This window comes from Arvicanthis niloticus, chromosome 7 (genome assembly GCF_011762505.2).
Source record: "Arvicanthis niloticus isolate mArvNil1 chromosome 7, mArvNil1.pat.X, whole genome shotgun sequence".
Taxonomy (NCBI): Eukaryota; Metazoa; Chordata; class Mammalia; order Rodentia; family Muridae; genus Arvicanthis; species Arvicanthis niloticus.
The window spans coordinates 7,020,259-7,038,619 of record NC_047664.1 but is presented as its reverse complement, the minus strand read 5'-3'; the positions used below and the strand labels follow the sequence as shown (position 1 = coordinate 7,038,619).

At 39.0% G+C, this 18,361-nt stretch overlaps 1 protein-coding gene across 2 annotated transcripts in view; it reads left to right on the top strand.

Moving 5' to 3' along the window:
• Positions 1-18,361, top strand: part of Unc13c (unc-13 homolog C) — a 478,076-nt gene that overhangs the window by 282,089 nt on the left and 177,626 nt on the right. For both annotated transcript variants that reach the window (XM_076937868.1, XM_076937867.1), the window contains exons 14-15: positions 13,463-13,531; positions 15,521-15,610. In XM_076937868.1, the coding sequence (XP_076793983.1) occupies positions 13,463-13,531; positions 15,521-15,610 (159 nt within the window). The remainder of the gene's footprint in view (positions 1-13,462; positions 13,532-15,520; positions 15,611-18,361) is intronic.

The window sequence follows — 18,361 nt, the reverse complement described above, 5'->3', positions numbered from 1 at the left end:
AGCCCAACTGAGCTAATTCCATGAGCACGTCTACTTGCTCCTGGACTAGATCCACTCTTTGATTCACCAGCATAATGCCGGCTCTCAATTGAGAATTAATCTGCCTCTGTGTATCCAGGGCTATAGCTGCATTGGCCTGCTGCAGTAGCAGCAGTAGCTGACACTGCAATAGTTGTCACGATGGCAGTGATATCAAAATCTCTGCATGTCCTAAACAGGGTCATAGCTGATGGTGCCTCCAAATGATTTCCCTTTTTGCACTTCAGGTATAAACCTGGAGTTTGGCTTCTTTGATCCTGATTATCCTGCAGCTGTGGGCATTGACGCTTTAGGTGTCCTGGTTGCCAGCACTTAAAGCACGCATTATTATTTGCTGCACCTGTACCGCAAGTCATTTGCATCACCACAGCGGCTAGTCCTGCATTAGATAAAGGTCCTCCTATTTCCCTACAAATTTTCATATTTAGACCAAACAAAATTTTGTCTTTCTAGCTGCAATTTCAAGAGAAAAGCACCTTATCACTGAGATTTTTCTAAGAAAGACAACTCTTCTTTATCATAGAAGCCAAAAAGCTGCTGGGCCTTTTAAAAGCAGCTTATGCTGACAATCAGTTCCTGGAAAGGTTTTTTTCCAGCTCAGCTTGACACTTAGCTACTGCTGTGCATATTAAGACTGCCTTTCAAACCAAGGTAAACTAGATCAAAGGCTGGATCAAGCAGTTTTAATGATCTTTTCTTTTGAACATGAAACATAGAACACCATAAAACATAGACCACCAATCATTCAAACAACAATTAACACATGTGGACATTGCTGAACGAAGGACAAGACAATAAACAAAGCAGAACTAAGGATTTCTCCTGTGGAAGAGAGAAACTCAAGATGTCTCCTGAATTTTCTCTTATTCCTAGGAGAGCTCTGAAACAGCCTTTTCATTAACCAGAAAAACCTATACATTGACCTTTTGTCCAGAGGAAACATTGACCTTTTGTCCAGAGGAAAAATATAACTATACAACTCAAAATCACATCCATTTTAAAAGTTAAATCAATTAACATTATCATTCTTGGACCCTTCGTTCCTTGGCCATCTTAAGATCCTTCCCCGAAACCAAAACCTCATTCACAGCCTGTAAGAACTTTTCCAAAGTAGCCTTCTTAAGCTCTATTCCTTTCAATTTTTCTGCTTAACTTGTCCCAAAACCAGGAACTTTATAGTCTCTAAACCGAAAACTTATCCTTGTCCCACTTACCTGAGAACTTTATAGTCTCTTCCGAGAGCCTACTTGTCCCACTAACCAGGATCCTACTTTCACTTTCAACTGTCACTTTCAACTGTCACTTTCAACTCGTCCCAATACCGGGAACTTATCTTGTCTCCTACCTGAGAACCTAACTTGTCCCACTTACCTGGGAACTTATCTTGTCTCCTACCCGAGAAAATAACTTGTCCCACTTACCTGGGAACTTACCCAGTCGACTGTCCTGAAGCCACAAGAAGTTCTGAACACGTCCTGAGAGGTTTCGGTGGATCCCGGGTTCAGGCACCACTATCACTACCCACGTCCGACCTGCAGAATAAGGCAACGGCAACCGTGTTCTTCTTCAAGCAGTTTATTCAGCTATCCCTGTACAGCGAGTTTCCTCTCTCTCTCTCTCTCTCTCTCTCTCTCTCTCTCTCTCTCTCTCTCTCTCTCCTCTCTTATCTCTCCTCTTCCCCCTCTTGCAGCCCCTTATAAGCATTGCCTTGATCATATCAGCAGCTGCCACGAAGTCACTAATTGGCCACTCTCAATCACGTGAGGTGGGGTGATCGGGTAACCACACCTCTCAGTGCATACAACTATATATATGGAGTTGTCTTTTCTCTCAAGCAATGCCTATGCCAACTGCCACTTTGTAATGGTGAGAGTGGAGCCGCTTCCCACATTTGAGGTCCGGAATGGTGATTCCCCCAGAGGTTCTTTTATTGTTGAGAATAGTTCTCGCTATCCTAGGTTTTTTGTTATTCCAAATGAATTTGTAAATTGCTCTTTCTATCTCTATGAAGAATTGATTTGGAATTTTGATGGGGATTGTATTGAACCTGTAGATTGCTTTTGGCAGGATAGCCATTTTTACTAAGTTAATCCTGCCAATCCAGGAGCATGGGAGATCTTTCCATCTTCTGAGATCTTCTTCAATTTCTTTCTTCAGAGACTTGAAGTTCTTGTCATACAGATCTTTCACTTGCTTGGTTAGATTCACTCCAAGATATTTTATTTGTGGCTATTGTGAAGGGTGTCATTTCCCTAATTTCTTTCTCAGCCTGTTTATCCTTTGAATAGAGGAAGGCTACTGATTTGTTTGAGTTGATTTTATATCCAGCCACATTGGTAAAGTTGTTTATCAGGTTTAGGAGTTCTCTGGTGGAAGTTTTAGGGTCACTTAAGTATACTATGATATCATCTGCAAATAGTTAAATTTTGACTTCTTCCTTTCCTATCTGTATCCCTTTGACTTCCTTTTGTTGTCTAATTGCTCTAGCTAAGACTTCCAGTACTATATTGAATAGGTAAGGTGAGAGTGGGCAGCCTTGCCTAGTCCCTGATCTTAGTGGGATTGCTTCAAGTTTCTCTCCATTTAGTTTGATGTTGGCTACTGGCTTGCTGTATATTGCTTTTACTATGTTTAGATATGGGCCTTTAATTCCTGATCTTTCCAAGACTTTTAACATGAAGGGATGTTGAATTTTGTCAAATGCTTTCTCAGCATCTAGTGAGATGATCATGTGGTTTTTCTCTTTGAGTTTATTTATGTAGTGGATTACATTGATGGATTTCTGAATATTGAACCATCCCTGCATTCCTGGGATAAAGCCTACTTGATCTTGATGGATAATTGTTTTGATGTGTTGTTGGATTCGGTTTGCGAGAATTTTATTGAGTATTTTTGCATCAATACTCATAAGAGAGATTGGTCTGTAGTTCTCTTTCTTTGTTGGGTCTTTCTGTGGTTTAGGTATGAGTGTAATGGTAGCTTCATAGAACGAATTGGGTAGTGTTCCTTCTGTTTCTATTCGAACGAATAGCTTGAAGAGGATTGGTATTAGGTCTTCCTTGAAGGTCTGAAAGAATTCTGCACTGAAACCATTTGGCCCTGGACATTTTTTGGTGTGAAGATTTTTAATGACTGTGTCTTGTTTCTTTAGGCGTTATGCGACTGTTTAGATGGTTTATCTGCTCCTTGTTTAACTTTGGTACCTGATATCTATCTAGAAAATTGTCCATTTCCTCCAGATTTTCCAATTTTGTTGAGTATAGGCCTTTGTAGTAGGATCTGATGAGTTTTTTTTTTTTTAATTTCCTCTGTTTCTGTTGCTATCGCTCCCTTTTCAGTTCTGATTTTATTAATTTGAATGCTGTCTCTGCGCCCTTTGGTTAGTCTGGCTAAGGGTTTGTCTATCATGTTGATTTTCTCAAAGAACCAGCTCCTGGTTTTGTTGATATTTTGTATAGTTCTTTTGTTTCAACTTGGTTGATTTCAGCCCTGAGTTTGATTATTTCCTGCCGTCTACTCCTCTTGGGTATACTAGCTTCTTTTCGTTCTAATGCTTTCAGGTTTGCTGTCAAGTTGTTAATGTATGCTCTTTCCAATTTCTTTTTGTGAGCACTTAGAGCTATGATTTTTCCTCTTAGTACTGCTTTCAATGAGTCCCACAGGTTTTGATATGATGTGTCCTCATTTTCATTTAAAGCTAAAAAGTCTTTAATTTCTTTCTTTATTTCTTCCTTGACCAAGTTATCATTGAGTAGAGCATTGTTCAGTTGCCAAGTGTATGTGGGCTTTCTGTTGTTTTTGTCCATGACAAAGACAAGTCTTAGTCCATGGTGGTCTGATAAGGTATTAGGGATTATTTCAATCTTTTTGTATCTGTTGAGGCCTGTTAGTGACCAATTATATGGTCTATTTTGGAGAAGGTACCATGAGGTGCTGAGAAGAAGGTATATTCTTTTTTTTTAGGATGAAATGTTCTATAGATGTCAGTTAAGTCCAATTGGTTCATAACTTCTGTTAGTTTCATTGTGTCTCAGTTTAGTTTCTGTTTCCATGATCTGTCCATAGCTGAGAGTGGGGTGTTGAAATCTCCCACTATTATTGTGTAGGGTGCAATGTATGCTTTAATTTTTAATAAAGTTTCTTTTATGTATGTGGGTGCCCTTACATTCGGGGCATAGATGTTGAGAATTGCGAGTTCCTCTTGGTACATTTTTCCTTCGATGAATATGAAGTGTCCTTCTTTATCTTTTTTGATTACTTCTGGTTGAAAACTGATTTTATTTGATATTAGAATCGCTACTCCAGCTTGTTTCTTGGGACCATTTGCTTGGAAGATTGTTTTCCAACCTTTTACTCTGAGGTAGTGTCTGTCTTTTCCACAGAGGTGCATTTCCTGAATGCAGCAAAATGTTGGGTCCTGTTTACGTATCCAGTCTGATAGTCTATGTCTTTTTACTGTAGAATTGAGTCCATTGATATTAAGAGATATTAAGGAAAAATGAGTGTTGTTTCCTGTTATTTTTGTTATTGGCAGTGGAGATATGTTTGTGTAGCTACCTTCTTTTACGGTTTTTGGAAGATTACTTTCCTGCTTTTTCTAGGTTGTAGTTTCCCTCCTTGTGATGGAGTTTTTCACCAATTATCCTTTGAAGTGCTGGGTTTGTGTTGAGATACTGTGTAAATTTGGATTTGTCATGGAATATTTTGGTTTTTCCATCAATAATGATTGACAGTTTTGCTGGGTATAGTAGTCTGGGCTGGCATTTATGTTCTTTTAGGGTCTGTATGATATCGGTCCAGGATCTTCTGGCTTTTATGGTCTCTGGTGAGAAGTCTGTGTAATTCTTATAGGTCTGCCTTTATATGTTACTTTGCCTTTTTCCCTTACTTCTTTTACTATTTTTTCTTTGTTTTGTACATTTGATGTTTTGAGTATTATGTGGCGGGAAGTATTTCTTTTCTGGTCTAAACTATTTGGAGTTCTGTAGGCTTCTTGTATATTTATGGACATCTCTTTCTTTAGGTTAGGGAAGTTTTCCTCTATAATTTTTTTGAGGATATTTACTGGTCCTTTAAGTTGGGTGTCTTCCCCCTCGTCTATACCTATTATCCTTAGGTTTGGCCTTCTCATTGTGTCTTGGATTTCTTGTATATTTTGGGTTAGTAGCTTTTTGTATTTTGCATTTTCTTTGACAGTTGTGTCAATGTTTTCCATGGTATCTTCTGCACATGAGACTCTCTCTTCCATCTCTTGTATTCTGTTGGTAATACTTGTGTCTATGACTCCTGATCTTTTTTTTTAAGTTTTCTATCTCCAGGGTATTGTCCCTTTGTGATTTCTTTATTGTTTCTACTTCCATTTTTAGATCCTGCATGGTTTTGTTTAATTCTTTCTCCTGTTTGGTTGCATTTTCTTGTAATTCCTTAAGGGATTTTTATGTTTCCTCTTTAAGGGTTTCTATCTGTCTACCAGTGTTCTCCTTAAGTTCTCTGAGAGTGTTATTTATGTCTTTCTTAAAGTCCTCTATCATCATCATGAGACGTGATTTTAATTCTGAATCCTGCTTTTCTGGTGTGATGGGGTGTTCAGGGCTTGCTCTGATGGGGGAGCTGGGTTCTGATGATGCCATGTAACTTTGGTTTCTGTTGCTTACGTTCCTGCGCTTGCCTTTTGCCATCTGGTTAACTCTAGTGCTGCCTGTACTTGCTGTCTCTGACTGAAGCCTGCCTTTCCAATTATCTTGCTTATGTCTGATCTCCTAGGGGTCTAGATATCTCTGTGATCTTTTCCAGCTGTACTGATTACAGTGGTACCTCTAGGATGCCTCAGGATTTGGTGCCTCCAAGGTAGTAGTCCAGCTAGGTATCTGCTGTTCTGGGTTCAGTGTCTCCTCTAGGATATCTCAGGATATGTTGTCTAATGCTTTGAGTTCAGTTGTTCCTCTGTGGCTCTGGGTTGAGTGGACCTTCCAGTATGTCTCAGGTGGAATCCAGGGTCCACACAACAGCAGACCCGGCAGAGGTCTGGTCTAGGCCTCAGATCCGGGAGAGGGGCGGAAGGGGAGTGCTACTCCGCAGGAGCTGGGAGGGGAGGTATCTGCTGAAATCTGAGTGCTCACAGCACCCAGCTATGGGCTTAGGACAGTATGTGGGTCTTCCTACTTAAAGCTGGCTGTGAGATCCATGGAGCCTCCAGAATGTCTCAGGTGGAATCCCGGGTTCCACACAACAGCAGACCAGGGAGAGGTCTGGTCCAGGCCTCAGATCCGGGAGAGGGGCAGAAGGGGAGTGCTACTCCCAGATTTTTCAAATCCCCCCAAACATAATGTATTTGAAAAAGTTTTCTTCAATCTGGGCATGGTGGTACATACCTTTAATTTCAGCACTCAGGGGGCTGAGGCAGGTGCATCTCTGAGCTTGAGGACAGCTGGTCTATTAGAAGACATAGTTCCAGGATAGCCAGGGCTACATGGAGAAACTCTGTCTTGAAAAATAATTAAATAAAGGGAAAAAAGAGAAAGATTTCTTCAGAGTCTTACACACCCTATATACATGTTCTACCACCAAGCCCTATCTCCAGTCCACCCACATGTTCATTTCTTTGCCTACTGGTTCTTCCAGCTTACTTGACAAGTCCTGTAAGCTACTGCAGCAGCTGATGGAATGGAAGAAAGATGCATTTTGACTTTGAGTCTCTGAGGTTTAGACTGTAATGAGATAATCACAGAAATGTGGAAAGTAAACACAAGTCACTCTCAACTGTAGCAAGTCTCACAGAAGCTTACTCAATATTTACAAATGCATGAAGACTAGAGAACAAGGAGTGACTGATGGTCTTAGGACTTCCCAGAAGTTGACAAAGGAATAATGAACACTAAGATTCAAGTTCAAGAGGCACCAGGAAAACATACGCAGAATTACTGAGATATTTTAGTAAATACAAGGCAAAATGAAGATAGAAAAGAAGATGAAAAGTGTACATAAGGGCTGGGAGAGATGGCCCAGTGATTAAAAGAGCATGCTTTTCCAGCAGAGGACCCAAGTCAGGTTCCCTGTACCCAACTAGATGTTGGTTGTGGGTCAAATCTTTAACTGCAGCTCCAAGAGTACTGACCTCAGATATCTGTATTCATAGGTACATACAAAACACACATAGACACACATTCACATAATCTAGAAATAAATCATTTTTAAACTATGCGTAAGGTGTCTCATCTACTGCAGAGCAGTGATAGCTGGGTACTTCATGAAGAAGGTGGTTAGAAGATTAATATTGGATCACTGAGGGACTTTTACAACACTGGATATTTGGACTGCATGCTTAATATGCAGGGTATGGTGAGACAGGATTTCTGACTGAGCAGGACCACTGTACAATGAATATTGCACAGAGGAGAGATTAACTGGATGCATCTGACATAGGCTGTGGTGTGGACACCATCTAAGAAATTTTAAGTAGAAAAGCATTTAACAAAAAAGTACATGGTTTCTATATCATCTAAAGGACTCCTGGGGTAATTCCAAATGCCTTGATTTGCAAGAGAAACAATAAGCTTTCATAACATTGGGAATGTAAGGAACAGAGGATTGTCTGCCCTACCATGTCTTTCCAAAATCATCATGCTGGTAACAATTTACTGGAAAACAAGCATCTCTGTTCCATGGCCAGTTGCAGGAATAAGCCAAGAAGCAGATGATGGGGAGGGGGTATATCTCATGTCTCCTTCCAAATATGGTAGCCAGGACACTGTAAAACTGATAGGCAGAAACTAAGATCATTATGGGAAACTGATGGGAAGGACTCTGAGAACAAAAGCATTGGTGTTGAGTCTCTGAGCTGCAGGAAGCTGTGGAATCAAAGAGAGAGTGAGCTCTAGTCTTGTTCACTGACAGGGGGCTGGGGGGCAGAGCTGATGACCCCGTGTAGCAATGTGTAGCAATGTGATGCCAAGGCTAGTTAATAGCAAAATGGAGTGAGGCGAAAGGAGAATAAAGGTGAAAAGTGTTTTGGAAAAGATTGTTAGATCATTTCTTTTTAAAAAGATTTTTAAGTTTTTTTTTTCTTTTTTTTTTTGTGAGTGTGTGTGTGTACTGTGTGAATGCAGCATTGAAGTTACAGGTGGTCGTGAGCCACCCAGCATGGGTTCTGGGACCCAAACCCAGACCCTCTATAAAAGCAGCAAATGCTCTCACTCACTGAGCAATCTCTCCAGCCCTGTCATTGTTTCTTCACAGCTTACTAAATCATTTGTGTAGAGAGACACAATCTAGTGTTTGTTCATGACACTTGCATGGCTTTACAGGATATTCTTTGAGAAGAATATAAATTTTTCAATAGGAAATTTGTTGTAAAATTAACATTTATGACCGATACTATTAGCAGCATAAACTCCAAAAAAAGGAAACTGAATGTTTTCATTTACTTTATTGCATAAAAATACTTTCGATTCTGACTATATATTATTTAATCATCATTTCTTCATATGACAAAAAATTCTGATGTGTTTTTACAGGAAAAAAAAGAAAGATCATTCAGTCTTTCACATCAGTGAGTAGGTCGGGACTTTTAGATTCTAATCTAGGGTTTATCTTCACTACTCATTCCTAATGTGAATGTGTGGACATTCCTGATGCCTAATGCCTTTAGTGGCTTTTCTCAGACTTGGTAAAATGTCTATTACATTTATGTCACAGATGATATAAGAATAAAGAGTGGCCTGTGAAGTACAGACAATGATGATTTTAGTCAAGGTTATTTCAGTAGAGGAGAGAGGGGGCTTCAGTCTCTACCCAAGTCCACTGTGATAGAATGTGGGAGGATTTTTATATGCTGGTATCAGAGAGGAGGCTGTGGAGACTGGTAAAGGATGGACCAGTGGGATGCAACCAGCATGCTAAAGTTCCTTAAGTTTGCAGTTTGGTTTTTTGTGACAACAATTGTTGCCCACCCATGTGCCTCAGTGACAGACTCCTCCTCCCTCAAGGAGTCTGGGACACAAAGCATTGCAACCTTTCTAAACATGCACTCATGAGGTAGCCACTCCCTTCCCTACCTTAGTTTTCCCTCTGCTCATGATCCCAGTCCAGCCCACCTATTAGTTTTGTATGGCCAATGAGATAAGAATGATTTTTTATGCTTTTAAAAGTTATTTTTAAAAAATCAAAAGATGCCGAGAATGGTGGCGCATGCCTTTAATCCCAGCACTTGGGAGGCAGAGACGGGCGGATTTCTGAGTTCGAGGCCAGCCTGGTCTACAGAGTGAGTTCCAGGACAGCCAGGACTACACAGAAAAACCCTGTCTCGAAAAATCAAAAAAAAAATCAGATTATGATTTTGTGATATATTAAAATTACATAAGATTACAATTTTGCTGTTGATCAATAAAGTTTTATTGAAAAATAACTATGTCTAAAACACTGGTGTATTATCTAGCAAAGCTATCCTATCATGAGTGTCAGATTGGAATAGTGACAGAATCATTAAGGTCCAAAGTCTTTAGGCCTCTTCAGATAGCTTGCTGGCCACTGGCATTGGTATTTTAATCACCTAATTAAGCCTGATATTTTGATAAATTTTGATAAATGATACTACCTAGTATTGTTACCATGATTTGCCTACCAGACAAGTGTGGCCCTTACCTACTATAAAGGGCTGAATAAGGTAGCCATTCCCAACGTGGCTCTCCGACCCTTGGGAGAAACATGCTTTAATCACCTCCTCTCTTATTTACTTCTCAGATCATGCCATGCAGATAGAGGATCCCTTCTGTGGTCTCAAAGGCGATCTCCCTCTAGTCAAAAAGGAATACAGTAAACAAAATTATACCTCAAGCTGTCCCTGCTGTTTAAAGAATCCCTTTGAAAATTCAATCAACAGAACACTTTTAATTTTGCTTCTTCAGATGTGATTTGGGATTCTCTGACAACAAGCCCAGCATATTTCTCTCTCTGGCTTTCTTTCTTCCTTGCATGTAAAATTTTCAGGAGGGCTCTGGAAACCAAGCCAAACAGAAGAAATGTGAGAGTTGCCTCAGTCAGAATTGTCATCCCCACAAGATGGAAGCTCATAAGTCTAGCTAAGTAAGACTCTGACACACATAACCTAAATCCAGGGGCAGTAAATACTGGGGTAGTGTAGTTCAGGATTGTAATTTTTAAAGTGTGGATAGGGTCTGAGGAGATGGCTCAGTCAGTAAAATGCTTGCCTTGAAAACACAAGAACCTGAGTTGGATCCTGGAATCCATAAATGATGTCAAATGTGATGGTACATGCTTGTAATCTCGGTGTGGTGGTTTGAATGAGATTAGCCCCCATGGGCTCATGTATTTGACGTCTTGGTCGACAGTTGGTAGAACAGTTTGAAAAGAAGGAAAAGGTGTGGTTCTGTTGGAGAAGGTGTGTTACTTGGGATAGGATTTGAAGTTTCAAAAACCCACACTATTCCTAGTTCTTCTGTGTCTCTGTCTCTGTCTCTCTGTCTGTCTCTGTCTCTCTGTCTGTCTCTGTCTGTCTCTCTCTCTGTCTCTCTCTCTGTCTCTCTCTGTCTCTCTCTGTCTCTCTCTCTCTCTCTCTCTCTCTCTCTCTCTCTTTCTCTCTGTGCCTTATGGATGCCTCATATATAAACTCTCAGTGCCATGAAAGCTTATATGTTTTAACAGTGCCATGTCTGTCTGCTGCCATGCTCCCCACCATGATGGTCATGGACTCACCCTCTGAAATTGTAGCCCCCATAAACTCTACTATAATTGCCTTGGTTATAGTGTCTTATCACAGCAATAAAAAGCTAATTAAGACACCCAGTATTAAGAAGGAAGAAATAGGTAGATCCCTGGGACTCGTATGAGCCAGCCTAGTTCACTTGGTGAGTTCCAGGCTCGTGAGAGATCTTGTCTTTTAAAAAACAACATGTATAGTATCTTTCTGTTTCATTAATTATTTTTTTGATTAGAATAAAAAATGTATCTTTAACTTTTTTTAAAAAAAATTAAAAAATGAGGAATGAGGAATGACACCTAAGGCTGTCCCCCGGCCCCCATACATGCCTGTACATACATGTACTCAAACACATATGCATATGCACACAGACATACATGGGGATGGACACACACTCACACAACTGGATAGATATAAATAGGGCAGACATGGAATTCTAACAGCATGTGGCTCTACCATTTTTACCACTTCTTTAGCTTTTAACCTTATAGGCATAAACTAGACACCCAATAAAGAATTATGTAGCAAATATTAGTAACATGAACATACCCCACCAAGCACTGTTTCTGGGGTCTTTTCGATCAGTAATTACTTGACAAACGAAAGCTGAGTCTTTCCTCCTTAATAAACTCAGTATGTCCCATTGTCTCAGACCGGTATCATCATGAGCCTCCTCTAATGAAGTCTGGGAAGGTAACCATTTCCTACTGGGCACATTCACGACATGAAATTCTCTTATTGAAAAACAGTGGAGAATTAGATGCTGAGCTGTGGCCAGCCTAGTCAGCCCTGTCGGGTGGAATAGGATCAGTGATTTGGGGCAAAGCACAGTTCAACGGTCGGGTCAGCCATCTTGATGATTTGTGCCAATCACAGAGGTCAGGACAACTTCCAGAGATATGACTCGAGTCAGACTGACTTTTATAGTCACCCGAGTGATTAACTTTACTGTGGCCCTGAACTCTCTGTTGTAGCGATTCTTTCATCTTTAGTTTTCATTTTGATGGATGGGAGTAGAGGGGGCAGTAATAAAGGGCAGCCGAGCTTGTTGTCTTCCCTCCCTAAGAACACATTGTTGAGACAGGAGAAGAAAAATCTAAGATTTAAGCTCATCCGCATATTTCAGTAGCTTTGCTGGACAAACTGATCTTAGATTGCTTAACAAAGTTCTAGAAGCTTCTAGAAGGCAAAGTGTCTATCTTCAGCTTCCATGTTTTCTCCATGGAAGTTAAAACAGCAGTGGCATTTAACCTTTGTTCGCCACGTATGATTCTGAGGATGGCAATTCACTGAACGCTCGGAACTTTTAATTGAGTGAGAAGTCTTCAAAAGTCTTCAACTTATGTTGCTATTCAGCTGTGACTCTGTTAAGAACAGGAGCTTCAAAGACTATGAGTTATGTGCCTCATATATCCACTTCTTAAATTAAGGAAAGTTTCTAGTTTGCCAAGACTCTGCAAAATGTAATTTAGTATTTATAGACCACTGATGTAGACAGAAACCCTTGTTCCCAGTCACTCCTGCACCCACTCATTATTTTATACTGTTATAAGGAAACTAAAAGCCAGGACAGTAGCCTGTCTGCTGCCTGCAATGGATTTATTCAAGTTGCCAATTGAATAGGTGAAGAATCAGCTGAGGTTCATCTATGGACATGTCTGGGGGCAGGGGCTGTTGTCATAATCACATTAACTGATATAGGAAGACCCAATGTAAAAGTGGGCAGCACCATTCCCTACATTTGGATTGTGAACTGTGAAAAAAAGTAAAATGAAAAGAAGAAAAGGAGAAAGCAAGCTGAGCATGCATGCTCTCTGATCTTGCCTATGGATGTGGCCAGCTATTTAAAGTTCATGTTACCTTGATTTCCTTACAGTGACCCTTTCTCCATAAGCCTGTCTTGTCAGGTATTTATTTTATCACAGCAACAGAAAACAAAGCTAGGGCATGACCTCTGGAGTTTGTGTGTGTAGCTTTCATACTTCCCCCTTCTTTGTATTAGATTCATCTGATTCAAACTTTATATTTACTAACACAGCTCCATACTCTCCCAAGCCAAATACTTTTTATGGAGAGCACAGTCCCACAATGACACAGTCCCAATGGCAGCAGTAAGAAGTAGGACTCGATTTTTATAATATTTTCAGATATACATCATAAAATCCTTTAAAAGCAATCAATCCTTTCAGATTATTGAGTCTGTGCTTGCTTCCCAAAGAAAAACATATTTTTAAAATATTTTTTTAAACATACACACACCAGCTATTTCCATTCCCGTGGTTGAAAATTAATAAATCTGTCACTAATTTTCTGGGGGCCCAGGGTAGTATGAAGGATGTAAGCAAGGGGTGAAGTGTGTTTTCTTCTGCTGATACACTGCAGTACTTACATAGGGAAATGGAATTCATTTCTCTGCAGAATTACTGTAGGCACCCTAATGGGACATCTGCACATCCTGTCATTCACAGGGGTAGGGTGGGTGACTTACCTGAAGAACAGGGATGGTGTTAAAGATTCAGAGATGGACTCTGAGCCACTATCATGTCCTGTGGTTGTGTAGCTCTGTGCCTATGGACAGTGGTTGACATCAGTGCTCCTCTCTGTCTTTATAGAATAGGAACAGTGGTGCTCACAAATAGCTGAAGGGATTGCATTGAGTGTGCTTTGCTTCTTATTTCCATCTCCCTGTCTTGTGTTCTCTTGGTACAGAGAGAAAAATTCATAAAACTACTGGACCAGTTGCATAACTCCTTAAGGATTGACCTGTCAAAGTACAGGGTAGGTATAACATAATTTCCCTTAAGGTAGGGAAATCTTCCTTTCTCTAGGTAATTTCTTCCCTTAACGTAGGGAAATCTGCCTTTGCTTTAGGTAATTTTTCACCATAGTTATCATGATCTATCCTGTAATGGGAAAGTAATGCTGATTTTGAGTCTAAGAGATTAGAAGCAATCCTCAAGAGTTCCTTTGTTGTTTTCATATTCTGCGTGCACGTAAACTCTAATGATAATGATGCTTTGTGTGTGTGCAGCTATATCTTGGAATTCTTAACAACCATCTGGTGGAGTGCCCCTGGGCTAATTCATCAAGAGAACACAAGGTCCAGCTTTATTTTGAAAATGTATTTACAAAAAGTCTATAGTCATTGTAGAATTTTTATACCTTATATTTATCAATATTTTATTTGAATATTTTCTTATTTTTATATATGTATTGCCTATATTCATTTTAATCTCTTAATGATAAATAGATAAATGGTTAGATGAATAGATAAGTTGATGGATGGATAAATAAGTGAATATATAAGTTGATAGATGATAACTGAATAGACATGGGCAGAGAGATGAGTAGATTTGTGATGGATGGATGGATGATAAGTAAATGGATTGATGATTGATGGATAGATAGATGATAGATAGATAAATTGCATATTTCTGAAAATTACAGACTGAATTTTCTCAAGGTCTAATTGCATGTCTGAAAGTGACATCATTATATAAATACAACATCACACATACCAGCTTATTATAGAAGATATTTCAGGGCAAGAAGAGCCTTGACACAACTTACATGCCATCATTTAGACACTAAGCTCACTCAAGAGCATAAGACATATCTAGAAGTCAGTTTGGGGTTTTCTGATGACTGGAGAAAACCTGTGCAAAATCATCATCAGTTAATAAAAGAACATTCTTAACATTAAAACCATTTGTTCTTTCAAGTTCTTTTATAAAGGCACTTTGCTTTTCCGCCAGAATTCTGAATATCTGTAATTTTAACGTGACCAGTCTCAAGACACCTCAGTATGGAAAAAGTCATATCTCAAACTCATCATATTTCAGATCTTGGAATACTTTCTTATTTTTATATATGTATCTCCTATATTCATTTTAATTAATCTCTTAATGATAAATAGACAAATGGTTAGATAAGTGAATAGATAAATTGATGAATGATAAATAGATAGATGAATATATAAGTTGGTAGATGGTGACTGAATAGACATATGGGCAGAGAGATGAATAGATTACTGATGAAAATAAGATCTTGAAATCTTATTTTCTATAACTAGAAGTTTCCTTGTGACTGAAAAGTAAACATTATCACCTGTACTGTTTTCAAAGTAACTTTTGATAATTAAACCCATCTTTGAAAACTGATAAGAAGCTTTAAATATATACCATTTTCCCTTCTTTGAAAGAGATATTTTATAAGCAGGAATTAGTCCTTTAACGTTGCATCAGTGATAATGTAGTATACATTTAAAACTTATTGTTGAGCAGTTTGATCCATTGTGATGAATTTGGTCATTTTCACCCCTCTATTCTCAACTCTCAATACCCTCTCTGTCCTGCTGGACCACTTCTTATCAACAACCCCCCCCCCCCAACTGTCATGTTTTCATTTTGTGTGTGGTACACTGAGTTTAATTAGGGTTTCCTGTCTGAGCATAGGTAGGAAGTTATTTACTGGGACGCTGCAACTCATCAGTGGCTGCTACACCGCTGAAGAAAATGCTACCCTGAGGATGAATAAAAGGATCTGGCTCTCCAAGATGAACAACAGAATATTTCTAAATCTTCTATTTTTTCAGAATGTCCTGTGATAAGAATTTAGAAAGAATACTTTTTTTTTTATAAATTATTAACTGTTATATGACCTACCTCCTGCTTTTAATCTTTTTCACAGTTAGCTTGTTTTTTATTAGTTTCCTACTGCTGGTTCTATGTCAACAACCTTACCCATCTCTGTTTCCTATTTAACCAGGAAAACTTTCCAGCCAGCAACAGTGAGAGACTACAGGACCTAAAGTCCACTGTGGACCTGCTGACCAGTATCACCTTCTTCCGGATGAAGGTATCTCATCTCATTCCCACAATGTCTTGGTATATGATATCAGAGCCCACTTGTCCCTTGACAGAGCTTGGCTTTATCCTGCTCCTGACCAGGTCCAGCCAGATATCATGGACTATATGACTTTTCCAACAAAGGGTTTATCAAAGAATCAAGATTTCTAGTCACTTTACACTGATACATTGGGTCAGAACTAAATATGTTTTAAAGGACGCTCTTTCAGTAAGTATGCAAGACACATTTTAAGAAATAACAAAGTTATTATGCTAAGTCAAAGTAGAGTTAATTTTAAGTGTTAACAGAGATGGTTTGCTAACTTTTTACTGCAGGAAAAGCGCTAAGTCATTCAATGGTGCCATCTCACAGTGTTAGCAATTCTTGTATGAGAAACAGTCACATAATTTCTTGGTGCAGTTGGCTATAAGCTACCAAACTTTTTCGACATTTTTGCTTTAATATATTCCTTCTTTAATATAAAATTTTGGACAGTCATAATCTACAGAAGCAGTTAATTTATGTTAAGCCTTTCAAACAGCTTTCTAGGATATAGACATATTATTCTTTTCTCTTTGAAATAGAGTAATATGAGAGTTGTTCAGCAAGTCCTAAGACATCAAACAAAACAAAATAAAACAAAACAACATTCTGGGCTATTTTTCTCACCATTAGTTCTGTTACTCACAGCACTAAAAAAATAAAAATAATAAAAATAAATAGGATTTTATAATAGTAAACGAATGCATACTATACAAATGATCATTAGTTATTAGAATCCATCGGTGACTGTAGTAAACAGAATTTGTATTTGTTCTGATCTAGTAGTACCAATATACATAGGATGTTAGGGAGACCTGGTCAAGGCTCAGTAAAAACATTTACTCAGTTTTGACAAGTCATAGGTGCCAGTGCAGGAGGATGAGAGGGTAGGAACAGTGGAGTACCACTCCAGTGATAAACATCTGTCCATGTCCCCCCATCATGACTACACTGATGATTATGATTTTACTGTTTATTTCACTAGTAAAAGGAACAAAGGAAAGAGAATGTCCTCAAGTAATGAGCCCACCACCCTCCCCACCTTTGCGTCATTTGTCCTTTTCTTTCTTTTGTACTGTTGACTGTCATATAGAGTCTGTTTTCTAGAAACAACGACCCACCCTTTGCACTCTGCACCTTCTATTTCTCTCCTCTTAGGCACTAACACACTGGCTAGATTCCTCCCCATGGTGCTGAATCACCAGCTTCACTCTGCCCAATCTATATTTTCTATTATCAATTACACCTTTAATTTCCTTTAAACATTGCTCGAGGTGCTAGAGAGATGGTTCAGCACTAGAGAGCCCTTTCTGCTCTTCCAGAGGACCTAGGCTCTATTCCTAGCAACAACATGGTTGCTCACAACCATCTACAATCCAGTTCCAAAGGATCTAATGTCCTCTTCTGACCTTTGTGAAAACTGCATGCATGTACATTTAGGTGGATACCTATTATATTAATAAATCTTTAAAACGCTGCTTGACATCACTTATTCCAGTTTCAAAGCTCTTCAAAATTTTTCTTCCTTCTATTATTTTTTTGGGGGAGAGTTATAATTTAATTACAACATTTCTCCCTCCAAACACTCCCATATAACCCTTCCTTCCGTCCTGCTCATTCTCAAATTCATGGCCTCTTTATTTCTTTTCTTTCTTTTTTTTTTTTTTTAAATAATTGTGTGTGTGTGTGTGTGTGTGTGTGTGTGTGTGTGTGTGTGTATTCCTAAATATAACCTGTTTGGTATATATAATACTACCAGTATATATGTTTTCAGGGCTAACAGTTTGGCACTGGACAACCAACTGGTGTGCTCCTCCCTAGGGAAAGTCACCTCTCCTGCTCCCCCATCCTCAGTTGCCTTAGTTCTTATGTAGAGTTGAGACTTCATAGGCTTTTCTCCTTCCAGTTTGGCATGTTCACCTGTATTCATGTTTGATTAGTCATGACAGTGAGATTTTATAAGTGTACCTTCTGATATTACCGAGAGACACAAACTCGCAGCCAACCCCCTGAGTTACTCCCCTGTTCTGTTAACCCTTTTCTGTCTTAATTGACCATAAGTCTCCTATAGTATTCTCCATGAAGGTCTCCTGTTCTCTTTCACCTCTCTCTTCTGATTTCATCTGCTAACCCTGACCTTTGTATTCTTTCTAGTGTATCAACCCTTCCCAGCTTCTCTCGATTGCTTTGTTTTTGTCTTCATTATGTGTTGTCATTGCATGTGTTTAACTTATTTATTACTCATTACTTCTAGAATTTAAGCCTAAAAATAAAGGTGACTTTTCTTCATCCCTCAACTTGCTTATTACAGTAGTGATGCTCTCAGACACACAGTGATGGCTGTGATTGTTTAGCATTTGTCAGTTGATGAAATACAACTGAGAAAATGTTATTCCTGGTCATGTGAAATGCCTCTGCTTGGATGTTTACAATCATGGACATTTTTAGGAGATTGCTCTCTCAGAAAGCTAAAAAGAATACACAACACACACATACACACACACATACACACACACATTCTTTAAAAATTTACATTTGTGCAGTGCTGGTACACACCTTTAATCCCAGCACTCATCTTATTTCGAGGCCAGCCTGGTCTACAGAGTGAGTTCCACAACAGCCAGGGCTTCACAGAAAGAAATAGTGTCTCTGAAAACAACAACAACAACAACAACAAAACTGGCTTACATTTATTTATTGAGAGGCAAGGTGGGCACA